This window comes from Drosophila mauritiana, chromosome X (genome assembly GCF_004382145.1).
Source record: "Drosophila mauritiana strain mau12 chromosome X, ASM438214v1, whole genome shotgun sequence".
In the NCBI taxonomy this organism is placed as follows: Eukaryota; Metazoa; Arthropoda; class Insecta; order Diptera; family Drosophilidae; genus Drosophila; species Drosophila mauritiana.
This window is the reverse complement of record NC_046672.1, coordinates 7,085,014-7,105,871: the sequence shown is the minus strand read 5'-3', so window position 1 is coordinate 7,105,871 and position 20,858 is coordinate 7,085,014. Positions and strand designations below refer to the sequence as shown.

The 20,858-nt window shown below is 43.3% G+C and overlaps 3 protein-coding genes across 3 annotated transcripts; 1 reads left to right on the top strand and 2 right to left on the bottom strand.

Annotated features, from left to right (window-relative positions):
- Window positions 1-2: 2 nt before the first annotated feature.
- Window positions 3-4,489, bottom strand: LOC117146966. The gene is made up of 3 exons (XM_033313634.1): window positions 4,054-4,489; window positions 2,870-3,187; window positions 3-2,568 (listed from the first exon to the last, which is right to left on the bottom strand). Exons 1-3 carry the CDS (start codon window positions 4,135-4,137, stop codon window positions 1,096-1,098), a joined length of 1,875 nt encoding a protein of 624 aa, XP_033169525.1. The 5' UTR covers window positions 4,138-4,489; the 3' UTR covers window positions 3-1,095.
- Window positions 4,490-4,931: 442 nt separating this feature from the next.
- Window positions 4,932-13,976, top strand: LOC117146972 (autophagy protein 5). Its single transcript, XM_033313641.1, has 6 exons — window positions 4,932-5,175; window positions 5,250-5,349; window positions 5,426-5,531; window positions 5,959-6,184; window positions 6,269-6,374; window positions 13,348-13,976. The coding sequence occupies exons 1-6, from the start codon at window positions 5,023-5,025 to the stop codon at window positions 13,464-13,466; spliced, it is 810 nt and encodes a 269-aa protein (XP_033169532.1). The 5' UTR covers window positions 4,932-5,022; the 3' UTR covers window positions 13,467-13,976.
- Window positions 13,977-16,925: 2,949 nt separating this feature from the next.
- Window positions 16,926-20,435, bottom strand: LOC117146965 (DNA N6-methyl adenine demethylase). Its single transcript, XM_033313633.1, has one exon. It carries the CDS (start codon window positions 19,888-19,890, stop codon window positions 17,803-17,805), a length of 2,088 nt encoding a protein of 695 aa, XP_033169524.1. The 5' UTR covers window positions 19,891-20,435; the 3' UTR covers window positions 16,926-17,802.
- Between the last annotated feature and the right edge of the window lie 423 nt (window positions 20,436-20,858).

Below are 20,858 nucleotides of genomic sequence, written 5' to 3'. Positions count from 1 at the left end.
CATGGGGTAACGATGGGTGTTTTTATTTGGGTTATGAGAGAGGAGGTGCAATCGAAAACAACACTTAAGAAACCTATATTTACAGTCTAAGATTGAACAAAAAAAGAGTCAACTATTTTGGGAGATTTTTTTTTGAGAATGGCATCACACCGTTTGTTCCTATGGCAGCTATATGATCTATCATACAAAAACGTATAGGAATAACAATTCGAATAACCGATATATATGGCAGCAAAACCTTGAGAAGACGGACGGATAAACGGAAACAAGTACAATTGCAGTGTATTTAAAATCTAGTTCCATTAAATATACAAAAACACATATATTTAGCACAAATCGCATACACAATGTGTAAGTTTTCGTTACGTCCAGGATTCGATTGAGTTTCTTTTGTCTCTTGCTTTAATTTAACTCTACATTTTAAGTAAGAGCCGGGGGAATTTTTCGAGTGCGATCAAGTGGCGGGCAGTGCTTGCTAAAAATGTAACAGTTTTACAATTAACAATACAATCACAGATTACGAATTTAACATAATTAACGAAAAACAATTACAAAAAAAATTGAACGATTCGAATGGTATTTCATTTTGGCTTGTCGAAGGGAAGGACAATTTCTGGGATTTGGAGATTCGACGCACTTCCTTCCCTCGATTTCCAGCCTGGATTTTCTTTCTTTTTGTAGAACTGTAAGGCACTCGGCAGTCTCTTCTTTTTCACTTATACTCAAAATGCGATTAATGAAAATATGTAGAAAGTTACTGGCACGTTACTGTTTTCAATATATCGAAATTTTTTTAACATACATATACATTTGTTTCTTACTGGCAAATGTTATCGCAACACTTAAAATGAATCGCGAAAAGCACACAAGCTTATTCATCTGGCGTCCAATAACGAAATAGTCATGAGTTTGACTACTGGGAAAATCCAAATTAACATGTCAACAAGTTTGTTGAATTAAATTGAAAACAGCAACAGTTCTGGGACAAATAAAAACTAGGACTATCTCCTCCCGATCCACCCCAAACCCCACTGCACCCAGTTCGATGCCAGGATCTCTGGATCCCCGCTAACGAATCTGAAATCCTTAGATATTTTACACTCGCTTCGGTTTGCTGACCATTGTGTAGTTGAGGCCATTGTAGCTGCGATGATCAATGGCTGCCGCCTCGAGGTTGCCTTTGTTGTTGGCCGTGGCAGTTGTGATGGTGCTACTACCGCCGCTGATATTGCTATTGGAGATTCCTAGATTATTGTTGTTCGTAGTGCTGCTAGCCTTTCGCAGCACCCCGTAGCCGCGATGACTGTCGTCGGCTTTACGGAAGCTCTCCGTATCGGGACTAGCGATCAATTCGTATTCATTGGGTGGCGGTGGACTGCATCGGATGCGATTACCGGGTGTGACATTCACAATGGTCTTATAGCCACTCGATGTCTTGTTGTTCGGCGATAGAAAGTCCAAGCGATCGTAATTGGATTCACTAATGGATGTGGCGCTTGTGCAACCCTCACCGATGTCGATGTCTATGATCTTGGGTGTGTTTTGGGTGCCACAGGTGGCTTTCGATACTGATCGCTGGCGTACAAATTCTGAGGTATCGCAGAGTATGGGCATACGTTCGCTGTGCCTAACATCGCCCACGCCCCTTGTGCGCCACGCCTCTGTGATGTTTTCGATGCACTCGTAATCCCGCTCCGGAGGCGGTGCTTTCGATGCGCTCTCATTTCTCAGCGGCAAGTCGGGCGGTAAGTCGGGTGCTGTCTCCGGCAGGGATATCGATTCACCTTCCAGGGGTTTCAGTATCACTGAACTGTTCACATCGGAGGTGGCGGATGGCGAAGATATCGTAGTTATGGCCACAGGCTCATATTTCACAATGTTCCTGTATTTATCACAATGGGTTGTCGGGCTTTTGCGTGGCGGTTTGTTGGGAATGTGTTTACTGCTGCTGTTGCTATTGCTATTTGCGGGTACGGATAGCGTGATTCCTCCGGTACTTCCTAAAACGCCTCCACCACCACCACCCGTAGCTGTGCCGCCACTTGCTCCACCTCCACCCGCCGAGAAGTTGTTAAGAGAATCGTTGGAGCTAATGAAGCCCCTCAGGGATATGCAACTTTGCGTCGAGTTGATCTCGAACTCTCCACCGTGGGGATTACTCGACGGAGATGGTGGCAGGGGGCTTCGCGAGCCGGGCTCCATGCCAGCTGCCGCACTAAACTGATTCTCACCGCACTCCAAGGTGCTCAGACTATCTCCGCTAATCAGTTTCTTCATCGACTTCATCTTGGCGGACATGCAGCGGAATACCTCCTGCGGATTGGTGTGATCCAGGGTGAAAACGCCCTCGCCGGTGGTGCATTTTCTGCCCGCCTCAAAGGTGAACTTGCCATCGCGATAGCCGTACTTCCTAATGAAACGATATGGCCACATAGCGATTGTGGCGCCCAAATCCTCCGATTTCAGCTGAAGTTCAGTGGGCGTCATTTGGAGCATATACGTCTTAGGTTCAATGCAGCAGCGAATGGAGGCCTCGGATGGAATCAACGTGATAATGAACAAGCCGTCCTGCAAATGTTTAAAAGGGATGGATTATTATGGATTATTTTATGAGGTTCCGTTTTTTTTTATATTTAAGTTTTCGCTATTTCTACAACTGCTACAAGTGCTTTCAAGCTTATTCCGGCGACTGCTGCCCAGTTCGATGGTCGGTCCTTTGTGATCATGTATCTTTGGGCTCTAGAGCCATTCGAAACGATAGAGGTGCTTTTCACCTTAGTTTGTTAAGAACGCTTAAGCAACTATAAGATTACGCAAATATAACGAAACACCCCAGAATGTTTTCGCTTATACAGAGATGATCACTCACAAAGGAGCTGCAGTAGAGGTCGTTGTCCTCCTCGATGGCCCCGATTCCCCCCGATGGTGAGGTGTCACAGAAGGCCACCGTTTGCAGGGCGGTGATCCAGTCCTTGAGCTCCTCCTCGCTACTTGTGCTCAGTGTGAGGGTAGCCTGCCGCTTGACGATGTGGATGAGGCGTTCGGGAGGCGGCTCCTGAGTGATCTTCACACAGTTCTCGAGGGTGAAGATCTTGGGGTTTCGGTCCTCCTTGCTCTCGCACATCTCCAGGCGGGCAATCCCATGTCGACTGGCCTTGAATAGCAAACAGTAGCGACTGCATGCTTTCTGCGAAAAAGAATTGGGATTCAATTACATCAGTTATATACATCATTTTAGTAACGTACTGAAGAAGATGTATTGTTTATTATATATTATACATATATGTGTAAATGCAGTGTATAAATAACCATAACTAATTCAAATTTGTCTTGAGATTTTGTAGTATCCTGCATTGGATAATGCTAAAAATATAAAAGTAGAGTATGAGCATAATGGGCTAAGCCGCGAAGTACTCATTCGCCCTCACTCTGCCCCTTCCTTGCGACCCCCTCCACCACCCTTTTTCCCCAGTTTTCTGCTGGCTCAAGAATTTCCTGTCGCACATAAACACAAATACCACGAAGTAGCATGAATCGCCAGCTGTGTGTGCCATCTGAAACTCCAACGCTGGGGGTAAAGTTATTAGGACATCATACAAGATCACTACATAGCATGTTATTCGAGGTTATAACATTATTATTATAACATCACATTGTTACTGCTTAATATATTGTTTATAAATATGGTTTCACTTAATTCATTTAAAGATTTATAGAAAATGCAACGTAGGATTGCTTAGATGTTGAAATATTAATATTATCAAAAATGATATGCTAATATTATGGCCTTAGCTGTATGAAGTCGGCCCCTCTCTCGCTCACTCCCTCTACCGCGTATCGCTGTCTCACTCCCACTCGCACAGTGGGCCTCATTTGTATGCAACAAGTATGCAGACAGAAACACACGCACACACTCACATAACACATAGGTCCTGTTTGGTTTATCGAAAACTACGCACTTGTAGGACAATTACAAACAGAAAGTAACTTTTTTAACACTGATAAATGGGGAAATATTTATATAGAAGGGCGGAATACGGCGATTTTCCATACCTTTTTCGAGATGCGATTTAGCGAAAATCCAGTTTGGGTCGGCACATTAAGATATCCAGCCAAAACAGGTATTTCAACATCCATTCTGTGCACCACTCCTCCACCTCTCCTCTCCTTCTTCCCACTCTCCTTCGTCTCCTGCTCTCTTTCCCTTTCCTTCGCCGATCTAGCTCACACAATGCGCCTCCGATTCCGAATTGTTGTTGTTGTTGCTGGAGTTGGGCTATGCGATTTCTGGAGTTTTCCTTCAATTCATCCGATTTTCTGTGCTTTACGATAGCTTCGCGGTCGCATTAAGTTGATCACTTCATAGTAAACATCACATCATATCGCACAGCGAATACGGAGATTCGAATTTCGAAAAGCGCAGCCGCAGCACAAAAAAAAAATCACCAAAAAGCGAGCTGAGGCAAGTCGACTTTATTTATTTATGCGCTGCACGGTTGCATGCAGCTGCTGCAATCGTCATCGATAACTAATGGCGATCGATAAGTTATGGTTTTTGGAAACAAACCGGCTTAAATATTTCTTAGGTCTAAAATTATAAATGAATATCACATTTTTATAATCTGGGTATGTTTTCCTGCCTAGCGCGCAATTTTAATTACTCATAATTGCGTTTTTGGTGTTATCAACTTTTCGATCAATACGAAAACCTTGTTTGCTTACAAATCGGATATTATTTTGCATGAAAATATATTTTTAAGTTACATATTTATGGTGAACAAATTTTCTGTGAGCAAATATTTTAGTGGCTGTGAAGTGTGTGTTTAAAAAATTGGAATGAATGAAAACAAATCAAACAGTCTGGCAACGCAGTAGCGTGCGATAGTTCAGCGTTGCCATCATCGAATGCCCAGTGCCATCACTATTATCAAATATCATTGTTTCACCCATCTGGTAACACCGCAAGTCGTATTGTGCAAAAAGGAAATTTAATTTAGCCAAAACAAAAGCCCAATAAGGAACATGGCCCACGACCGCGAGGTGCTGCGAATGATCTGGGAGGGTCAGATAGGCATATGCTTCCAGGCGGATCGAGACGAGATCGTGGGCATCAAACCGGAGCCTTTCTATCTGATGATATCGCGACTCAGCTACTTGCCTTTGGTGACCGACAAGGTAAACAATGGCTTCAAATGGGAATGACCGTACCAATAATAAGATCCCAATGACTGTCGTACATATCCTGGCAGGTTCGCAAGTACTTCTCACGCTATATAAGCGCCGAACACCAGGACGGAGCTGTGTGGTTCGACTTCAATGGAACGCCCCTGCGCCTTCACTATCCAATTGGTGGGGTTTACATTCACGAGATGATATCATAGCATGCCCATTTGATACTAATGGTACTGTCTTGAACCCTGGTTAGGTGTCCTATACGATCTGCTGCATCCGGAGGAGGACAGCACGCCCTGGTGCCTCACCATTCACTTCTCCAAGTTCCCCGAGGACACGCTCGTCAAGCTCAACTCCAAGTATTTATTAAAGAAATCGTCATAGCAGTTTGTGTACCCCACAGTCGTGATTGCGAAATCTTATCTTTAACACGTCGTAACTTGGGCACAGAGTGCAATCATATATAGTTGGCCTATTCGAATCTCAGTGTACAGACAACGTGCATATCGAATTAATAACAGGGTAAACAATTGACCATCAAGCAAATGTTATAGAGAAAATGCCATATAAAAGTTGGACCAAATATGTCCCGTTACGAACAGTTTCCACTCTGAAAGGCTTTAAAAACATGAAATACATAAAACATGAACATTATTAACAACATCTTACAACAACGTACCACAATAAGTATAGCTTGAAATATTTGAAAAAAGCATAGTTACATCGGCAAGGGTACACAAACTGTTGTTTCCAACTGAATTTTCACTGATGATCCGCCACTTTTAGGGAGCTGCTGGAATCGCACTACATGTCCTGCCTGAAGGAGGCAGATGTGCTTAAGCACCGCGGCCTGGTCATATCCGCTATGCAGAAGAAGGACCACAATCAGCTGTGGCTGGGATTGGTCAACGAAAAGTTCGATCAGTTCTGGGCCGTCAATCGGAGGCTAATGGAACCGTATGGCGATCTGGAGTCCTTCAAAAACATTCCCCTGCGAATCTACACAGACGATGTGAGTGGAAAAGCAGGATCAGATCCGTTCAGCTTAAATTGATGGATTTTCGTCTTGCTTCTCTTTTATCTCCATTATTGATAGGACTTCACGTACACCCAGAAACTGATTTCGCCGATCAGCGTGGGCGGACAAAAGAAGAGTTTGGCCGATTTAATGGCCGAATTATCGACACCTGTGCGCAAAGCGGGTGAGTTGGGATTTTCGTTTTTAGCCTTTGGATCCGGCTATCAATTACCGCAGGCACTCTAAAAAACTGAATACCAAACTCAAAGTCGTCTCTAAAAGAAAATGAAAACGAGAAAAACCCATTGTCTGCGCAGACGCAGCGTCTCTTGGAAATTAGGGAAAAGGTGCCAGTCAGTCTGGCATGGCCAAGTGCATGTCTATCTGTATCTCTTTCAGATGACCCACCCGTCTGACTTATTTATTTTTCTATTGAATAACACAAACGAGCCGAGCCGAGCCGAACCGAAAAATCCGCCCTGAGCGGCACTCTCCGGCAATCATTCTTCAATTCATCAATGTCCCATCTGAACAAAAAGCCGAAAAAAAATACAAATACAAATAGGAATAGAAGATATAAAAGGAGATTCTACCATACTCTCGGGCTGGAAACAATGCCCCGGGGTGGAAAAGCGACCCGGAGCGGATCGGATCGGATCGCAGGTCTTTTTGGTCATCTCGCTTGCCCCCATGAAAATCCTGGCCAAAAATGTGCCCTGTTTCCCTCTAGCTCGTCACATTTTCCTTTTTGGCCATTCAGACCGAGTGCGTCGAACACAAACGAATGAAAAATTCTTTGTCTGCCGGCTGAAAATTTGTCGACAATGAAAATGTGCGTGTGGATTTTCGGGAGAGCAACAAAATCAGCCAGCGAAGCAATTGAACGAAAAACAACATCCGAAAAACCATAAGCGATTTAAACGAAAACAACATGGGAAATAGTTTGAAATTTAACAGCCATTTTGGAAGAATTAAGTCGGGAGTGCAGCAAATCTATATATATATTTGACTCATTTTATGAGCAAGATTGAATGTAAATCAAGTTTTGAGCGGTAATAGTAGAAACGGGAGTAATCTAAAACACCCATCAGCATTGACAACTTATTTATAAATCTATGCAGCTTATGAAAACTACAGGTACATTGACTTGCAACATATGCAGGCGCAGCACCTGCAACATTAGTAGACTTGATACTAGCAACAGCAACAATTAAACCAACAGAGAGTGCAACTGATGCCAAGAAACGTGCAGTTTTAGCCTAAACCTAAAGCCACTTGCTTAAGCAATCAAGCAACAACAAATTAGTTATCAATAGAAGTTGCAGCATTAGCTATGCAACCTGCAACATCGACGGAAAACCCCTAGTGGCAGATACTTACAACAAATGTAAGCGTCATAGAAACTGCAGCAACTGCCACAAAACCGGCAACCTGCAACCTGCGACAGCAGCAGCAACTGTTAGAAAATGCCACACATCGCTGTTGACCTGCGGCGCCGGCGACAGCAGGAGCACGAACCAGAGCGGGACAGAGAGAGCAGAGAGAGAGAGAGAGATGGCGAGTCACGGCCAGACAGAGATGGGACTATTTCGATGTGTTGCTCACCGGCAGCAACTTGCAACGCGCACACACACTGCAAAACCTCCCACTCCAGTGGCTTAGGTGCAATAATAGCATTGGGAATTCCAAAGATGGACAAAAGGCGGAACTAAATACCTGCGGCTGGGATTTACGAATTATATTGTGAGGGTTTTTTTTTCGGGAACCACTTGGATGGATGGCTAGTGCCTATAGAGTTCTGCTTTCCATTCAGAGCGAGAGATCCCTCCTGTGTGCGTCCATATGTTTCGGGCAGGTTGGGTATTTCCCAGGTGTCCCGATCTCCATGCATTTCGTTTCGTGTCCTTTGGCTATGCTGAGACTATGCTGCACCATGCACCCTAGTGCGCTGGCCGAGGTGTGAAATCTTTATTTGCATGCTTATGAACGGCCTTCTCTGCCCAGCTCGATGATCCTAAGGAATTTCCCATTCGAAAGGTGAGAGATTTCCGACGATCCCAAACAATTGCCGATGGATGTCGATCAACACGTATTTTCCCAAAGGTCATTCGGCACTCGGCGGTGCTTTGCATGGTGTCCTTGGCACAGGATTCCGATTCGGATTCGGCAAGGATTCCTCGGCTCCTTGCAGCCGCACGCACGCCTGGCTTAAGTGGGCCATTCAAGGCAATCCTCTGACAATTTGGTTTTGGCTCGACTAGGTGGATTTTCAACTTTTAGGATCTTTCGGATCAGGTTAGAGTGTTGCGTGTTTTGGGGGGATTTTGCGTGTTTAATTTGTACAGGTTGTGCTAATCAATGTGCGACTTCTAAGGAACAAAACTCAGTAATATTGTAAATTATAAGATTAGATCCGCATATGCCGTATAATTCTGATTTACCCCACCCATATGTCCATCCATTTTATCCCCCAACTCCAATCCAAGAATCTTTCGCATTTTCGGAGTACACAAATCGAAATTGAAATCAAACAGAAATGCATTCAAAACATGATCAATTTGTTTCCCCGGGTTTTTCATGAAACTTGGATCGTATTATGTACATGGATGGGGTAAAAAAAAAACGTAGGACGGCGGAGGCAAAGAGGAGGAGGTGCCGATGGTTTGGATAACGATTGCACGTATTTGTGGTGCGTGCATTTTCATAGAAAATCGTATTTAAATTGAAATGAAATTCAAATATACAATGCAGTCGAGTCTCTGAGTCTTCCGTCGGAACGTGGAAGGTTCAAAGTAGATGCGATTCCAAGAAATCAAAAACAAAAAAAAGTGAAAGAAAAAAACGAGAGAAGAAGCGGCAGAGGAAGAATCTAAGACGCGTCAAAAATAAAAGAAACGCATTTCTTTTGGCTTTGCCTCTGGCTCCTGCTCCCTCTATCTCTATCCCACTCGTTCTTTCTGCCCGTCTCGCTCGCACTCGTTCTGCTCCTTGTGCATTGGCATTCGCTTCATTTGTTGCTGCTTTCATGATTTGCCGCCGGCAGCGACGCCGACTGCGCTGCCTCGGCCGAAAAGCAGCGAGAATAAATGCAAGTGGCTTTCAGTGCTGCCAAGCTTTAAAGTTTACAAAAATAAATCGTTTACGGAGTTAAAAGAGAGTACAAATCTGAACAATGTCCAAACATTCCCTCAATTTTATTATCCTGTGGCATGCCGCGACTTTTCAATAGTATTTCTTTATATTACACGACAGTTTTTAAAAATGTTCACCAACAAATATGTTGCATTATAAGTAATGTCTTTTCGTATAAGTATTATATGTATATTTTTTTCTGTGTAAAAATAGCTAGATGTAGCGTGAAACAAGCTAAAACTGGCTGAGCTGCTTCAGCGCGAGTACATGCGTGTGTGTGTGTGTGCTTGTATTTGTGTAGGGTGCTCTCGAATGTGTGAAAAGGAAGTTCTGAGATATCACCTCCGCTTATTTGTATTTACACCTTCGCCGGCACCTCGATCCCCTGCCCCCTGCCCCTCATCTCCTCCTACTCCTACTCCATGACTCTCATCTTCTCCCCCGCCTGCTGCATATTTTTTCTGCTTATTTTTTCTCGCTGCACTCCAACAAAACTCCGGTGAAAACGGCGGCGCACGGAAATCGCACCTCAATGTTTATCACTTTTTGCCCCTCTCTGTTGCTCCCTAGCCAAACAGCCGAACGCCCCATCCCCGTTTTTCGATCTCCCTCTTGCTCGCTCTTTCATCGGCGCATTTGCTTAGTCCCATTTCGACACATTTTTCGTTTGCATTTCGTCAATCAGACAAACAATACAAATACAAATGCCAACCTGCAAAATGCAACCTGGACAATGCCTATGTATGCGTCTGTATAAATGTATCCATGTGTCCATGTGTGCAGCAGGTGTGTGTGTTTCCTTTTGTTTGTGTTTGTGCGACAATTGGCGGTGCCACGCCCCGCTTTTTGGGTGGGCTGCAGCTGTGTGCGAGTGTGTGTGAGTGTTTGGCTGTTGATCTTCACAGCATCATTATTTAAACTCACCTTTTTTTTAACACCCGGTGATCATCAATCATACTTCATTTGAATGATACCCCAAACCTAAAAGAAACTTCAACTTCAAAAGTAACCCCTATAAGGTTAAAACCGAAAATCTTAACAAGTGTTAACAGTTTGTTCTTTGACTAATCCATTGGATAGTGTTGTAAAGTTATCTCTATAGTTTCCATCATCGAAGTTGAAACACTGTTGCCATGCCAATAAAAAAATCACTTGAAAAGCCCCCGATTCTTGCACTTCCTGCCACGCCCCCTTGTTGTGCATCCACTTAAATTCCCACTTTCTGGTTTGTTTGTTTGTTTCTTTTTTGTCTGGTTGATCGGCCATTATCGGGTGCAATCTTCAGTCTTCAATTCACAATTCAACTGCACCGTCAACGAAATCCGATTTAATTTCTTTTTGCTAAACATCCGCAACCCCCGACAGCCACCCCTTTGATCGTAATTCCCCCACTTTGTAGCTGGATGAAAATAAACCGAAATTAAATTTGAAATTATGGGGCGCACAAAAAGAAAGAATTGACAGCAAGACAGACAAACACCAGCAAAAACAATTGATTAGCACTTTTCGATTTCGCACTCCTCAATGGCGTCACTGAACTGCAAAAAAAGCTGAGTTTTCCAAGTGCAATCGTGTCTTGGCGCGAAACGTTTGGAATCGTGGAACGGAGATAGAGTTTTATATATGTATGAATATTTTTTTTGTATTTTACTGCTATTTAATGGCTTTATGGAACACAATCTATTAAGTGATTATAATGATTGGGGCGCCTTATCAGATCGATGGAGCGTTGTTATTTTTAGACATGAGCTATGCGCGATGTCGTTCGTTTTCCACCACACCTTCGCTTCTGCCCATCGCCATCGTACTTTCCACGTTGACGATAATAAAAATGGGATCAATAAATTTTCAGACTGTTTGGCGCCACTCTCGCTCCCGCTCCCTCCTCTCTTTCTCTTCGCCGCTGTCTCGCTCACTCTTTCTGCGGGGGACCGCACACATACTCGTATCATCGAGATCAGAGGTGTATATATACATATGCTTGTCTGCGGGCCTGTCCCCCATTTAATAGTCTATATCGTTCGGGTCGGTTTCCTATTCAAGATTTATGATCTCTTTCGCGCTTTGGAGGTGTCTTTGGTTTTATGGTTTCTTCACAAATCGTCGGATGCATCGCCGATTGGACGACACCTTGGAAGATATTACGTTTAATTGCTTTACGGTTTTTTTTTTTTTTAACATAAAAGTGGATCAAGATATGGGTTTAGTAGGGTTAGGGCGATTTATAACACAGGAGAGTCAATTCAAAAACGAGAAATTTCACATTTAACAATTCTAAATCGTAATGCTTCAGCATTAGCTCTTAGTTTTCAAAAACTTCCCAACTAATGACTATATTATTAGCCTTCGTATTAATATATTACTTACTAGGTATGACTATTGTCATTAAACATTTTTATTTGAAAATGATTGTGAATTTTAATCACTCATTTACTTTTTACCACTCGGTCAACATGCGAACTTTGGAACAATCTAATAGATTTACTTCCCCCGTTTCCACTTTAAGCGATTAATATTTATTGCTTTGCTTTATTACTTTTAACTAGTGCCTGGCCTTAAATATACAAATTTATTTATTTTTAGCTTGTAATTATATTAACTTTAAAACTAAAATACAGCCCTGCCGTGAAATTGATTGGTCACACATTCCAATATTTTAGCTTTGTGATCATTTCGTAGAATTCTTTGCATCTTCATGCCAATATCGCAGTGGAAGCATACATACATATGTATTCTGAAACCACCTGAATATGCCCCTGTATCACCAATCAATTCGCTTCCCATATTTCCACTCGAGGCAATTGTATGCCGTTCATTTATTATTTTTGGGGTAGCGCCATTAGCTTGGTCATTAAACTCGTGACTCTCCCAACCGCAACGGATCGAAATGGAATGGAACGGTGTGTCGCTTGTGTAGTATAGTATCGCGGGTTCTATGAAGCTATAGAGCCTACTTGAACTCGCGTCCGTTGCACAAATCTTATCGCCACCGCCTCCCACCGCCTGTAATCAGCCATTATCAGCTCATCCACTTACACACATTCCACATCTGCCCAGTATACATGTGTACATACATACATAAGTACATATAAGTTGATATATACATATATATATGTGTATAAAGCCTTGTCCGTAACGCTAGTTTTAACCACCGACGATTGGCAATCGGACGGCATCGAGAATTGGCAATCGGCAATCTATAATTACACTTTATATGCTAAAATTAAAAATGACGAAATTTGTCACGATTGGTAGGTAGCCCGAAAAATAAGAATAGCAACACACACTTGTAGATAAGGCGCCAAACTTTGATTTCCAAGCCAGTTCAATTTGTGAAGAGCCCGCCCTCCCATCTTTTGGTTCGATTGCCATAATCTTTATAGCCCGCAAATGTATCATGATCAGATGCGCTGTTTATGCGGCATATAGAAGCGACTGAGATACGGCCTTATCAGTGTGAAGTAATCGCTGGCTGATCTCATTCATTATAATATAGGTACTTGCATATGTAGGCTTCACATGACCGCTGTCTCATTAATAAAATATAAAATATTGATTGGTGATCTTTTACATAATGGTTAAGTACGCATTTAGCAAATGAAAGTACGGGTCATCAAGAATGTGTATTCTTTAAAGAAAAGACTGGAATACTGACTTTGTTGTATTCCTGGACTGAATGAAGCGGTACATTCCTTTGTACTTTAAATAATCACATTAAATTTTATGAAGATCGATATGTTTATAAACTGCCTTTTGCAGTCTTAGCAATGATAGATAATATTTTTGTTTGTCTAAAACCCAAAATAGAAATACTAAGGCAATTTACAAATTAAATTAGCCGCATTAAAGACTTCCAAGTTGATCCTTGGAAAAATAAATAATATATATAATGAGAAGCTTACTTCAAGCTTTTAATTACGGAAGGTGAGGACTTGAGTTACGCTTGTATGGTTTTTTAGAGTGCCAATTTGTTGGGTGCCCGATATGGTGTTGCTATAGTACTACTCCAATATTCTTATTTCCAGTTGGATGTCGCACCCACGGCATCGATCTTCACGAGGAGACCCAACTCCAATGGATGTCCGAGCATCTGAGCTATCCCGACAACTTTTTGCATTTATCGGTGGACTACAAGGATGTTTAGCCTTATCCCTATATGTATATAGCCCTATGTTTTGCCCAGTTCGCGTGCGTGTATATTTATGCTTGTGTTCGTGTCCATGTGTGCTTGTGAGTGTGCGTGCAGTTCTATTTTTCGATTCCAGCAAATCCCAGGGCGATCCTCTGCGATCGATTTACATACGACTTACATACATATATACGGATCCATGTATATATCCAAAAATACGTATAGTTAAGCTAATCTGTATGTTATATTTATGATATATGCCAGCATTTAAAAGAAGCGAGCAGCGCAAACCAAACGATTACTGAAACTACCCACTAACTAATAATACCAACATACAGTTAAACTTAACTTTTTTTTTATTTCGGAGCCTAATCTGCCAATTTCAGTTGCGGCAAACTTTATTGAAATTAAAGCACAGTTTTATTACGTTTATGTAATTATTTGATACACTAAAACAACATCACGCCACACTAATGATTAATGGAAGCTATTTTATATCGACCCAATCAAAAATATATATATATATACGAAAGTTATAAAAGAATTGTATTTTTCCGGGGGTGGGAATAAAATAGGTCATTTAACTTGACAGATATTAAGAATCGATAAGTTATACATTTGCGAAGGGATCGAAAGATCTGTTCATGGCTGTGTTAATCAACCTCCTATGGTAATTTTTAAGCCTCCGGAAATTGGTCAAGACCCGCAAAAATACAAAAAAGAACCGAGGTTATCAATTTCGTTCGCGATTTATCCGTCTGTCAAGATAGTGCCTGGAATTGAAAATTGGGTCTGGAGTGGTGGTGCTATATCTGTTTGCTTTATATAATTTTTTTTTTTTGTTATTGCTTTGCAACCAGACGGACCTTACACAATATGTTTTTGGCCAACCCCGAAATCGGAGATCTTCAGTGCGTCTCCTTTATTTGAAGAGCATCGATTTGACACTGTCAGTCGAACAGTAACAACCACATTGTCCTGATCTATAATTAGTTAACGCTTTTGCACCACTCGAGAATGATTTATTCGATTGTTATTTGTATCGTTTGTCTGGGCACGTTTGCCGTAGCGAGTCCAAAAATAAACTGTACGTACATCAGATAAAAAGCCAATCCAAATTAAAATCAATTTTCGTATGAATTATTAGCGCAAATCGAATGTGGGGATTTTTTTTTTTTTTTGAGACATTATGGGGTTAGCATTATCAGGAATCTGATGGATCCAACGAACTGGTGCCGTAACATTGATGGATATGTTCGCCAGTTCTGATTGATCAGGAATATTAGGTATATGGGCGCTGTACTCAACGATGATGTGCAAATAGTACAAAATTTTTAGTATGTAGCCAAAAGATTTATCCAACCCAATGGTACAGTTCACAACTGAAAGTTCATATAAGAGATTATGTCACGATTGTCGATGGGATCGCGCGAGATTCGTTCCTGTGATTACAACATCACACGGTGCGCAAAACTCGCTTGATCAATAACAAACTATATAAGCGTATATATGTGCATATAGAGATATCTGCCAGAGACGATCGCCATCTGCAAAGTACTCGAGATTCGTGATTCGAGTCTCGGGACTCAGGTGAATTCTGCTGCTGTGCTATGTGCCAGTGTCTTCGTCCCCTATTTACTTTGTAAAATTTGGCTGGCTGCAAATCAAAAAATATATATATATTTTTTGTTACGTCCGAACGATCGAAATTTGTCACGTGGCATGAAAGGCAGCAACAAAAACCACATATTTTTGGGAGGTAAAAGAAAAGCGAGCAAAAGTTTACACGGGGCAACGCGGTTCGAAGAAAATAGCACGAAAATAAATTGAAATTTAGCAATCATCTGCGGTCGGTCGCTCCTCCCACAGTTTCCCGGTACCAATGGACCCGACCTCGACATATGCTCCTCTCGGGGATTCTGGCCCCTGATCTTAGCCAGTTTTTTGTACCTTCCCGTTTTGTTTATGATCTTTTCCATTGATTCTTCTCCATAGTTTCATTTCCAACCAAAACTTCTTATCTTTCATAGATTAAAGATTATATTACTGTATTTATACTCTAAGTAAACTTTGGTACTGTTGGTACTTCCTAATCTGATTTAGTGTTCCATTTCGCTGTGTTCTTTTGACTTTTGTTGTACACTCCGCCCGAATTGATCCCCCTCCCACTTAAGTCCGTCCCTAGTTTGACTTGACTACGTGGGAACGATCACCTGAACGATCAAATCGCATAGATGCCAACAGTTCCGATCTGCCAGCCCAGTCCCCACCCCTTTTCTACACAGAGAAAAAATTGCAATGCAACAAACGTTGGATAAGTGATAAGAACATTAGGGTATTCATGAGAGTTCACCTTGTTCATCTAATGGCAGCTAGTGTCTATGAAATATTACTTTTCAATAAGTAGTGGAATATTTTTCGCCTTGTGCATGACTAGAGGGTATCCCGTGGGGTCTGCGATCGCTCTGTCCGTCTATTTTGTCCGCAAATGTCGCAAAAATTCTTTGGCAGCGATCGCTCGGATTTGCCTTTTGCTCTGCAGAAGGGAAAGCGCGTCAAGTGGAAAACAATGAGTATGCCGCTCTGTCTCGAGAACCGATCCCCCAAACCGATCCAATCCGATCCGATACGATACGATACGATAGCTGCCGGCGGTGGCAGTTGCGGTGGTGCTGATGCTGATGCTGATGCTAATGCTAATGCTGATGTGGATGTGGATGTGGATGTGGCTATGGATCGCAGTGGTGCTGAATGCTGCGGCTCGGGGCTCGTGATTGGCGCACACATTGGCAAACGAGAGCACTTTATTTTTAAACGTTTTAAAAATACGATCATTATAGAATTTGCGGCTTAGTCATACCCCGCCGTTGAAATGTGCCAAGCGAATTTGACCAGAAACCGAGTAGCTCGCGGAGGGCGGTGGGTGGTCTGTGGTGTGTGCGAGGGGCGGGGGCGTGGGCGGGGGGCGTGGCACAGGCAGTCGAAATGGAAAGCCCCAAAGCCTTAAGCTATGCCCTGACTTGAGTGACTGACTGACTGACAACCCATGAGTTGTCACAATGAGGCACGCAAATAACGCACACACATTTGAATGGCACATTCACAAATGATCGCAAAGATCAAACGGCGATCGGTTCTATAAATGGGGCCTTAACCTCACACTGCCAGCTAAGAAGAATTACGAAGCTGAAGGCAGGTCGATTTTTCTCGAATCTAGATTATCCCAATTGATGCGGAGAAAATGTAATGTTTCAGAAACGAAAAAGAACTTATAGATCCCTGAAATATTTGCAGTCATCTAAAAATCAAATCACTTCATTGGAAACCCAACGCAAATGCAATAATAAAACCAGTTTGATTTAAAGTTTTTTAGTTTTCAGTTGTTAATTTAATCAATTCGTTTTCTTTTTGATTTTGTTGTTTGTTGATTGTATGGTCACACAATTATTATTGTTGTTGTCAAATGTAATATATAAAAATACTGATTTTATATATATACATACATTTAGGTATATATCTCTCTATGTATAGGCGCATTTAATATTTCCCTTGGCAATGAAAAAAAAAACGTTTTCCTCTTGTTTGTATATAAATATATTGTATATATGTATATTGTATATCATTATAATTAACTTTTAGATGTAACCCTTAATATTACGTTAAATTTCTTGCTCTCTTTTGTGTTTGTAAATATATATTTATGTATATATAGCTATATATTCAATAAGCTTCAGTTTTCAACAATTTTATTAAAATTTTGTTTTGTTGTTGTCATATCACAAGAATTTTCAATTTTCAATTTCCAAATAAAAAGTGTGTATTGTAAAGGTGTGTATTTGTTTCGTTTTTAAAGCTTTACTCTTAACAATTTTCTCAGTTTTTCCAGTTGCATTTTTCACATTTTCTCTCTTAACATACTCTCTCATACAAGTTATACAAATGAAATGAAGCGTTGAAATTCTTAAGCAAATTCAAATGTTTCGCCTTGTTTTTTTACCTTTTGTACACAATTATTTACACAAGCTAATACAAGAAAAAAAAAGAAAAAACTGAACTTAAGCTTAATTTGTTCTTAGTGTGTAACCAAAAAAAAAAGGTCTATACCTAGGGTTGGGGTTTTTTTTGCTGATATGCTTGGAAGATATATGTTTGCGCTTAGATATACAATTTTTCATTAAGGTAAACATAGGTGGTAGGTCTAAAAAAAAACGTTTTTAAGCTTAAATATGGCTTAGGGAACTAAAAGGCCAGGCCCAGTGACTGCCATTATAACATCCGATTGGTGGGATTGCTGCTTCCTTAGTTTCTATTGTGTGTGTTGTTTGTTGTGTGTGTGTGTGTGTGTGTGTTCTTAGGCCACCAGGGTCAGGTTTGTGGGCGCAGTATCGGCCACGAGGATCAGGGGTCGGTTGACGGATGATGTCCTCGCAGTGGCCAAGGACTCCTGATCCAGCCAGCGCTGCAGGTGCTGCTGATGTTGCAGGTGATGCTGCTGTTGCTGCTGCTGCTGTTGCATGTACATCAGATTGTCGTTGTAGACGGCATGCAGCTGGAGATTGAGGCTGTAGTTGCTGCCGCTGTCGCTGTAGGTGGATGAGCTGCTCTCGTAACCGGAAACGGGCGATCCTTTGGGGCAACAGAAGCCGGTGGGCGAGAGGGCGGGCGCCGAGAATGGGCTGAGGGGCGTGGTGGCTTTGCTGGAGCTGCAGTTGTCCTGAAATTGCTGATTAGGACTCCCGCCGGCGACGGGAAATGTCTGCTGCTGTTGCATATTGGTGGGGCACTGAAAGCTGCTGGTGATCGAGCTGCCGGGCGATACACAACCACCGGGATACGGATGGTTGCTCCAGATGATGGGCTCCCTTTGTTCGTTGATTGCCGATGACTTTTTCTTAAGGCGACGCTGTTTCTTATCGGCCGCCTCCTTGGGGTCCACCTCATCATCGTCGGCATAGCGGGACTCTTCCTCGTCGTCCTGCTCCTCCTCGGCAGCTCCCTCATCCAAATCCTCTTGCCGATGGTGATGATGATGATGATCCTGCTCCTCATCATCGTCCAGCAAATAGGGCTTGAATAGCTTGACCTGTTTGGAGGGCAGCTTGTGCTCCTCGGGCTGCTCCGTCTCCACGTCCACCTCCACATCCTCGTTCTCCGTTTCCGTCTCGGGCTCCTTCTTAATCACCTCCTCCAGCTTACTAATCTTATCCGGCTGCATCGGACTAGTGATGACCTTACGTTTGCGGAAGGTGAGATCCACACCAGATGGATCCTTTTCGTTCAACTGCATTTGACGGCGGGCAGAGGATCCGAGGGAGAGGTCCATGGGGCCTGGTGTGGCAACTGCCTCCAGTCGATTCTCCAGATAGCCATGCAGATGGTGATGGTAGGCATAGGGCACATGTGGAATGTGACTGGCTGACGATGTGGATCCCGGGGATCCGCTCAGGATTGGCACTTGTATTGGCACTTGGTTGCTGTTGCAGCTATTGCTGCTGCTGCTGCTGCTGTTGTGGCAACTACTGTTATTGCTGCTCGGCAATGTGTTGCTGCTGCTGGCGGGGATTGTTGCTGTCGGTGTGGGATTGCCATTGCTGGTGGCCATGGCGGCGGCAACAACAGCGGCTATTTTGGCCGCCGAAAGAACATTCGAGGATCCCTGATTGCTGCCATTTGTGGCAATGGTTGCAGGTGTCTCCTGCTGTGACTGCTGCTGATCCTGTTGCTGCTGCTCCTGCTGCAACTGCTGCTGCTGCTGCTCCTTCTGATGCTGCATTTGAGGATGCATTGCCACCGGGACATGCAAGTGGGGATGGGCGGCCAGGGGGTGTGGAACCATGCCATTGGCCGCCAGCAAATGGTGGGCGGCATGATGGTGGGCTGCTGCTGCTGCTGCTGCCGCTGCTGCTGCCGCCGCTGCTGCTGCAGCGTGATGGTGATGGGCGGCATGATGGTGGGCGGCATGATGATGATGATGACCCACCGCCGCGGCATGATGGTGATGCAACTGGTGCACCAGCGGATGGCTCAGCTGATGGAACACCTTGACCGCCGGTGTCGGCGATACCGATTGCTGTGGGAGTAGTTGCTGCTGCTGCTGTTGTTGCTGCTGCTGTTGCTGCTGCTGCTGCTGTTGCTGATTGTTGGCTACCGATGATCGCAAATTTGACTCGCACTGCAACCATTTTTGGATTTGCCGGCGGTGAATGTTGTATTTCCTGGCCGTGGCCCGTTGATTGCCCTTGCAATCATTATCATTCCTGTATGATTCGAGGACTTGCAGCTTGAAGTGGGGCGTGAAAATCCGACGACTTCCCATTTTGGGGCTGCCCGAAGAATTGCCATTATTTGTGTGGCTGTTTGTGGCATTCTCCGAAGAATCCTTGGGCCGCTTGAAATTCAAAGCTCCCGATCCGTTCAACTGTTCGCTGCTGCTATCCATGATTATGGTTTATTTTCGTGGCGTTCTCTACAGATTGTTTTTTTTATTGTTTCCAAGATTCTGGTCAGTTTTGTATGTATTTTTGTTGATTTTGATTTAGCAAAAAAACAGTCATAAAAGTGTGTTTTGCAGTAGTAGTAGGTAGTAAGTTTTAGGTGCTTTTGTTGTAGCTGTTGTTGCTACTTGCGTGCGACGCTTGCGCTTTCATAACTCGCGATCTGGCAGCTCTGTCCCCAAAGCAGCGACGTCGACTGCGACGCGTCTCACATACACACACTGGCACACACTCGCTCAGATACTTTTTGGAGTTTATTTGAAAGCACTTTTCAAAATCCGTTTCAAATCTATATAGTTGTGTATATTTCGATTGGTATAGATCGGATAAATAAAACACAGTTAAAAAAAATATATGTCTGCGTGCTGTTGCTTCTTCTGCTCTTTTCCTTTTCTTGTTAGCTACTTCTCGTACGTTTTACTACGCTCTTCTCATAACTCGCGTTTGCGATCCGCACGGCAAGGAATCCAAAACACAATTGTTCTGCCCTCGGCGTTCTAGTTCGAAGATACGTTCTAGACTGCCGCTCCTCGGCCGGCGTCGCTGCCGGCGCCGCCGTCGACTGCGGTTCACTCAGAAATGCTCACGCACACAGGCGTAAAGTGCCTGCCTGTCTGCTGTGCGCTGCTGTTGTTGTTGCTGCTGTTCGTGTGGGTGTTCGTGTGCGTGCAGTGGGAGAGAGAGTGAGAGGGGGAGCTAGAGAGCGAGCAACAGAGAGAGAGCGCATGGCGCTGAAGCTGAGCATTGCAGACAAACTGACGACAATCGTGTCGCGAGGTGTCTGCGCTTGCATGTGTGCGTGCTTGGAGTGCAAGTGCGAGCGGGATGCCATAATACCAGTTCCCTGTTGCGGCGCTTTTGTTGCTGCTATTGCTGCTGTTGTTGTTGCTGCTGTTGTTGTTGCTGCTGTGCC

Bases quoted from the DNA above. Each gene is read 5' to 3' on its own strand.
- LOC117146966 (XM_033313634.1), bottom strand. From the start codon at position 4,137: ATGGATGTTGAAATACCTGTTTTGGCTGGATATCTTAATGTGCCGACC. The intron at 3,188-4,053 runs GTATGGAAAATC...TCTTTTTCGCAG, and splicing joins TAAATCGCATCTCGAAAAAG to AAAGCATGCAGTCGCTACTG. The intron at 2,569-2,869 runs GTGAGTGATCAT...AAACATTTGCAG, and splicing joins ACCTCTACTGCAGCTCCTTT to GACGGCTTGTTCATTATCAC.
- LOC117146972 (XM_033313641.1), top strand. From the start codon at position 5,023: ATGGCCCACGACCGCGAGGTGCTGCGAATGATCTGGGAGGGTCAGATA. The intron at 5,350-5,425 runs GTGGGGTTTACA...AACCCTGGTTAG, and splicing joins GCGCCTTCACTATCCAATTG to GTGTCCTATACGATCTGCTG. The intron at 5,532-5,958 runs GTATTTATTAAA...CGCCACTTTTAG, and splicing joins CTCGTCAAGCTCAACTCCAA to GGAGCTGCTGGAATCGCACT.
- LOC117146965 (XM_033313633.1), bottom strand. From the start codon at position 19,890: ATGGATAGCAGCAGCGAACAGTTGAACGGATCGGGAGCTTTGAATTTC.